This window comes from Gadus morhua, chromosome 13 (assembly GCF_902167405.1).
Source record: "Gadus morhua chromosome 13, gadMor3.0, whole genome shotgun sequence".
Classification (NCBI taxonomy): Eukaryota; Metazoa; Chordata; class Actinopteri; order Gadiformes; family Gadidae; genus Gadus; species Gadus morhua.
In genome coordinates this window covers 514097-521596 of record NC_044060.1, presented here as the reverse complement: position 1 = coordinate 521596, position 7500 = coordinate 514097, and the positions used below count along the sequence as shown (strand labels likewise).

The window sequence follows — 7500 nt, the reverse complement described above, 5'->3', positions numbered from 1 at the left end:
ATCGAACCAGCAACCTACCGGTGACCAGCCGACCCGCTCTACCTCCTGAGCCACGTGCCGCCCATAAATAACAGTTCCTTATGTAAAATACGTACGCCTAGACGGCCTCGTCTGATCAGTTTCTATATCATCAGTATCTCTGAAGACTGAACGATGGAACACGATGAAGAACAACCCCGAGAGGCTCAGCCATTCAACACGCTGATGGTTCAATCTACTGAACAACAACCCCGAGAGGCTCAGCCATTCAACACGCTGATGGTTCAATCTACTGAACAACAACCCAGAGAGGCTCAGCCATTGAACACGGTGATGGTTCAATCTACTGAACAACAACCCAGCAAGGGGGATTCCTTCATCGTCGTTAATGTGTCCGCTCAGCGTTGTGTACGCCGTGACCTCATGTCTGCCCAGACAATCAGGGCCCTGGGGGCGGTCCTACCGGCGCTGGGCTCCAGGTCGCTGCCCATGTCCTCCGAGGTCGAGGCCAGCGGGGCCAGTGGCTCCTCCCCCACCTCCTCCCCGTCCGACTGGGTGGGCGTGTCCAGGTCCTCGCCCGCCCCCCCGCACGCCACGTCCGACTCTGGGGGGGGGGGGGGTGGGGGGGGGGACACGAAGAACTGAGACAGAGGGTTCAGCCAACATGTATACTGGCAACAATATGGTGTGTGTACGGTTAACTCTGAGTGAGTGTGTGTGTCAGGGTGTGTGTGTGTGTGTGTGTGTGTGTGTGTGTGTGTGTGTGTGTGTGTGTGTGTGTGTGTGTGTGTTTGTGTGTGTGTGTATCTACTTGCGTGCCTGTGCGCATGTGTGCTTGCTGCATATGTGTGTGTATATCCAGGTGTGTGTGTGTATGTACAATTAGATTTGTGTATGCCTGCGTTTATGCGTGCGTGTGCGTGTGACCCCCCTCCCTCACCTGTGTCGGCCTCCCCCTGGCCTCCCCTGGCCAGCTCCTCTCTGCTCTGACGCGAAGCTGCTCTCTTCTCCAGCGCTGAGACACACACACACACACACACACACACAGACACACACACACACACACACAGACACAGACACACCACACACACACAGACAGACACACAGACACAGACACACACACACACGCACACACACACAGCTGTCAGACAGCTCCAGCCGAGCGTCCAGCCCACTACGTTGTGGTGTCAGCCCGGCGTCATGCAGGCTGCTCGTCAACAGGCCGGAGTGCGTTCTACTTTCACAGCCAGCCAACCAGAGCAGACCGATCTGTTCAGGGCTGGGTGATGCATTGTGGGTTGTGTGCAGTAAAGTACTATATTGGGTCATCCATATTGAAAAATTATAATATTTTATGCTATTTTCCAAAAGGTCACGTGGTACTGTGGTTATGTTTACATATTGAATGGGAAGTCTTTAAAATAATAGTATTCAAATATTTGATGTTCAATAGATAGGTATAATTATCCAAAAGGTCAAGTGGTACTGTGGTTATAGATATTGAGGTGAATGGGACTTCTCAAAATAATGCTTTCCTACCTACTTTGGTCAGGGTTTATAAGACTGCATTTATAGGATGCAGTCCGAACGAGCTTTCATGTTTCTGTCGCGTCACTCACCCGTCGAGGGCTTCAGCTTCTCCCCTTTCTTTTTCCTCCACTTCCAGGGTTTGAAGATGCGCCCCAGGCTAGCGAGCTTGCTGCTGCGGCGCACGGGAGGCGTGCGCACCCCGGTCACCATGCAGCCGGGGTGCAGCGCCCTCTGCTGGTCCATCACGTCTAGTACAACAACAACAAAAGGCGACGGAGAAGAAAAAAATAAAACATTTTAAACACAGAGCCATTCAACCGTAGCCTGGTTCTACCAGACTCTCGTACTTCACTTCATTTCATTTGCACAGAGAGTCTGGACCTAATCAATTGACAAACGTTAACTCACTTGAAGGCGGGTGTCTGTTGAAGTTTAAAATGATTGGTTCTGCCCAGTGCCACTCTGGATCTGCCATAACCAATCGCTAACGTTTGGTTGTGACGTATGTCATGCGCCGGGAATCACGCGCAGGTTGTACACAAACCAAACACCTTGCGCGTCTGCACGAAAATGTCCGTCAACGACAGCTGCAGGTTTTGTTCGTCAAATTTAATTTATCAGGGAAAAATTGCACATTGTAAATCAATATTTTATAGTAAGGCCAGAGATGATGTACGCAGTCAACTTTCGAAGCTGGGTCTAATCGTGGACAACACGTCATCGTCATTGTTCTCAGACACGCCCTCTGTTCGCTGATTGGGCGCCGCTGTGGCGGCCCCAGAAAACCAAATTACATACAGCAGGTCCAGACCTAGTACTGAAGGGAAATTCAAATTGAGCGGAAGTACTTAGGCGGGCGGAGCCAGGCTAATTAAACCGCGGGTAATAACCATAAACAAAGATGTCGAGGGCCAGTCGATCGGCGCCCGGCAGACCGTCAGGGCTTGACATGCGTGTTAACATGCATGTCCGAGCCGTTGCTTTGTGTTAGGACGAGGCAGATGAACGAGAGGCCAGCGACTTTAAACTGTAAACTCTCAGTATGCGGTCAGCACTGAGCCGCGAGCCGCGACTCAGAGGAATCACAAGCCCCTAGCCTCACAGACAATGGACCTCTTTTAAGGACAACAGCGGACAACACACACACACACACACACACACACACACACACACACACACACACACACACACACACACACACACACACACACACACACACGGAGACAAACGCACACACTGTGAGGAGGCGTAGGAAACGTCCAATAAGCATCCCTTTGTTTCACTGCTGATCCGTGTAACTAGAGCACAGATACATGACATTACTACTCTATACTCAGTGGTGGGTGCGCATTACAAGTAACGCAAATAAGTAAAAAAGTAAATTTTTCGGGTAACGAGTACTTTTCACGTTCCTTTTTTAAGGCTGTAATTTTACTCTTACTCGATTAAATATTTGATGTAGAATTCTACACTTTACTCAATTACATTTTCCATTGTGCCTTCATTAAAATGAGTATTTTGATACAGACATTATCTTCGTTGACTGTAATAAAAGCGTATACGTTAGCGACACGCCCTCCCTCGGTTGCAACATTGTTGCAATTCCACAGCCGAGGAGACGAGTCGACCGTTACGTTGGGACTGAGGACTAGAAACGCATGGATGCAGACGCGTAGGAAGATATTTTCGCCAGGGGGTGCGGAGTTAGATACTATGTTACACTGTATTCTGCAGACCACTCACAAACTTGTTCGTCATTGTCGTGTCTGGCTCTGTGAGTGTGCGTGCATGCTATGTGCGTAGGCTGGATAAATCTGATTGCCCAATCAGCCAACCAAGTCAGTCTCGTTTGTGTTTAATTGGTTGTGTTCCTACAAAGCTCTTGCCTTTTGTCACATGCACAGAGCTTAATGCAAATTTGTTTGAAATGAAATTATATTTTTTGTTGTACATATTGCTTTTGTTGTACAACTTGTGAAGAAATGTTTTAGGAGTGCATCTCTTTCTCTCCCTCACTCACTCACGCATTCACACACGTTATGTCTTTTTCACTGATCCAAGCATTCCAATACAAAAATGTAAAGTAACTTGTAATTTGAGTAACTTTAAAATAAAGTATTTTTTACTCTTACTCAAGTAGGTTTTCCAATTGGAATATTTGACTTTTACGAAAGTAGATTTTGAAGGAAGTAATTTTACTTTTACTTGATTACTAGATTTTCAGTACTCTACCCACCCTAACACTGTCTATACTGCACAATGAAGGCCCAATCAGGTGTCTGCGTTGGTAGACTGAAGCTGTGCACCTGCGAGGGCCACAGAGGCATCTCTCATCCCAGAATGCACTGCACGGACAGGAAGCTTCTTTATGGTCGTTGTTATGCCGTGGTCGGTGCAGCAGGCGTGGTGGCTGAGTGATGTCTTAGCTAAAATACATTATTACACTGATACACGTGCACCTGATACTGACCAGGGATACGAGAGCTGCTCTCTCTCTCTCTCTCTCTCTCTCTCTCTCTCTCTCTCTCTCTCTCTCTCTCTCTCTCTCTCTCTCTCTCTCTCTCTCTCTCTCTCTCCCCCTCTCTCTCTCTCTCTCCCCCTCTCTCTCTCTCTGAATAAATCCAGAGGTTATTGAGAACAATAAATTAAAGATAAAGTGATGACGATGACAACGCTAATGAGGGTTGTTACTGACGGTAGTTTGACGGTAGTTTAACGGTAAACAGAAAATATAATCAGGAGCGCCACTAACCCCCTTTGTCTCTTACCCCCGCCTGCCTGAGTGCCCCGGTATATAGATTAAACAACACCTATGTGTCAATCAAACGGAAGTGACATGAACCAAAACAGTGAGTAACCCTTCAAAATAAACAATAAAAAAACAGACCAAATATGCATTTTTGCCCCTACAAGGGAAGTTCAATATGCATGAAGCTTTGTGTTCGTCAACAATTGCTCCAGATGGACACGGCCCCTCGTGGCTCAGACCATGTGGTCAGACCATTTGGATTTATTGCCATGACCCCAAGTTGACCAACAGCTCGCACCAAAGCTGATTCTGAGCTTGAGCTCGTGAAATCTGCAAACTTGGCACACCTCTACCAGGGGACTGTGGGACTAAATGCTGAAACAATCATAGCAATAATACTAAAGACGGTCGAAAAATACCATTAGTTGTCAAATATGTGCATCTTTGCAATGTTTAAAAGGATTCGTCACTGAGTCCCAGTGACGCAGGCTCGCCGCTCCGGGATGGATACAAAGAGGTGTTTCCATCGTGGACCCCTGTGCCAAATCTATATCTCCACAACAAAGAGGATGCATTCGTTTGAAGCTCCCCTATCTTAACCGCGGCATCTCTCAATGCTGGCTTGGCCTTTAAATATACGCATAATGAATACATCTCTTAGACGGTTGATTCAAACCAGGCGAATCTCACTGCAGACACGGATCACATTCTGCCACAGTTTGTCTTGGAGACATGGTTGGGGATGATTTTGATGTTAACTTCCTCTAACCCTTTCTTTATGGCACACCAATGCTACTTCACCATGGTTACCAAGCTCACGTCTGTGCAAAGAATGAGCGACTCCTTCTCAGAATAGAGTCCGCTCCTCCCGGCTGTCTCTACCGGCAGGAGGCCGAGAGGAGGAGCCCAGGACAGCCGCTCAGGGCCATGCTGTGCAGGAGGTCGCCGGTTTGAATCCCGACTCGACCAAACACATCGTGGGACAAGGCACACTCTCACAAGCCGGAGATTTAACCCCGGCTTCACCAAGATGAGGCTGAAAAGGCCATCGGTTAGCCATGGCTTCATCCAAACTCAGAAAGTCATTAGTCTCGGCACCAGAGGGTCATAAAGAGTGAGTCTCCCAGTCGGGTCGTCATCGGCCCATTAACAATAACGCTCCCCTCAAGCAGTGAATAATTCACCTCAACGAACCCTTCAACCTGCCGATATTTATGACTTCAACATAAAACAGTCGGGTTTGATTTGTGGCCTCGTCTTCTCTTCCACTGAGGATTGTTTCACTGTGAGTGCGTGAACATGTCTGTGCTGAGCTCGGCCGAACACCAAATAAAAAACACACAAAAGACCACAAGGGTCGGTCCAAGTCCTTAATAGGAGATTGCCGAGAGGGAGAGAGACGCGGAGCAGCGAGAGCCGGCGTGTTCACAGCGACGACGCCCCCGTGGGCGGGAGAGTCTGGGAGGAAGGGAGACGCAGCCCGCCTCCCCCGGAGCATCGGAGAGAGGCGCCAGGAATAGACCCTCCTCCGCCTCCTCCTCCTCCTCCTCTTCCTCTCCGACACCTGGAGACGGGCGGTGGGGGGTGGTCGGAGGATTAGGGATGATCTGCGCATGCAGCAGGCGCCGTTCGCTGCGCGGATCTCAACGATTGGAGGAGGAGCCGTCTCCCACTCCAGATTACACAACATCTGTTCTGGAAGTTCACGGAACAACGAGGGGGCGAGCGGAGAGGAGAGACTCCTCGAGGCCCGGGGACAGAACCAGGACAGGGAGGTGGTTCATGCTGGGGGATTTGTTTGGGGGGGGGGGGGTGTTGTTCACCTGGGGGTGGAGGCCCGGTCGGGGCGGGCGGAGGAATAGAACCACATGGCAGATAGCGCCTATAAAGAGGCTGCATCGATCCGGTACGAGCAGAGGAGCTGCTCCTGCTACGAGCCAATAGCGGCCGGCGGGGGGAGGGACACTTCCTCCCATCGCCGCCGTCGTGCTGTGGCCAGATTCAGGTCAAGCGTGCAGTCGACTGCAGCAGCCGCGCTCAGGGTCAGCCCCCGGTTGCCATGGTTACCGCAGTGCTGGATGCTGCAGCAGAGCTGGCCCGGAGGCACAGGAACCAGGAGAGCATGAGGAATAAGGAGGGGGGGGAGGGGGGGGGGAGAGGGAGGGGGGGGGGGGGAGAGGGAGGGGAGAGGAGGGAGGGGGAGGGGAGGGAGGGGGAGTAGGGGAGGGAGGGGGTTGCTGGGTGAATTTGAAAGCTGTTGCCACAGAGAGGGAGAGCGAGAGAGAGAGATGGCGCCAGGGAAAGAGCAGGAGGAGAGAGAGAGGAGAGAGAGAGAGAGAGAGAGAGAGAGAGAGAGAGAGAGAGAGAGAGAGAGAGAGAGAGAGAGAGAGGAGAGAGACACATAGCGCCAGCCCGCAGCCAATCACCGCTCCGATGTACATGTGCATAATGTAAAGTAAGGAGTCTCTGTACTTCTAATTTGTGATGCATAACACTGGATAGAAACCGTGGCTGTTGCTGCCGATTGCAGTCATTGGGCATATTTCTGCAACACACATTTTACCTTGGAAAAAAGGGAAAGTAGGTTTAATATTTGTCCCCCACTATAATACTGTAGCCTGTACAACAGGAATCAGTTTTCATGGAAGTAAATACAAACGTCCAATAGACCCGGCTACAAGCTTTGCGTGGTTTTGAGTAAAACGATTTCAGTTGACGAAATGTTTCATTCTCACGTTAGATTAGCAATGCAATTTGGACTTACGTCAAACCAAAATAAGTAGGCCTAAACACAATCTTAGACTTAGACTAAACACAATGCACTTTCATACCGTTGTAGCTGTAGCAGCTCTGAGGACTCCACATCTGCGGGCTGGTAGAAGTCTAAATATCCAGTAGGCTTCTTATAATCGCAGAGAGAGGGCGAGAGAGAGATGCTTGTTTCTATACCGAGTTCGTCGAACAGGCTACAACATCCGTGTAAAAAATAACCCCGATCTCAACAAGCACTTCTGAATTTTTTAAAACGACTTTGAAAAAGGAGGGAAGCGAACTGTTGTCATCCCGATGAGCGATTATCTGTTGGCGCTCCGGTCCGTCCGCGGCCGGAGCTGTCATCCGCAGCACCCCGCCTCTCCACGAGATGCCAAGGAGCGTCCGTGCAGCCCGCACCACATGACTTTGCGTGGAGGCGAGGTATTTACATAGCAGTATGAAGCGAGCATCTTGGCATTTTAACATAG

At 49.9% G+C, this 7500-nt stretch overlaps 1 protein-coding gene across 2 annotated transcripts in view; it reads right to left on the bottom strand.

Moving 5' to 3' along the window:
* Positions 1-7500, bottom strand: part of phactr3b (phosphatase and actin regulator 3b) — a 43844-nt gene that overhangs the window by 25775 nt on the left and 10569 nt on the right. The window contains exons 1-4 of one of the 2 annotated variants that reach the window (XM_030375368.1): positions 7090-7406; positions 1599-1757; positions 920-994; positions 443-583 (exon numbers count right to left, since the gene is read on the bottom strand). In XM_030375368.1, coding sequence (XP_030231228.1) covers positions 443-583; positions 920-994; positions 1599-1757; positions 7090-7123 — 409 coding nt within the window. In that variant the 5' untranslated portion in view covers positions 7124-7406. Of the gene's footprint in view, positions 1-442; positions 584-919; positions 995-1598; positions 1758-7089; positions 7407-7500 lie in introns of those variants that run through there. The other variant, XM_030375367.1, reaches the window with a different exon arrangement.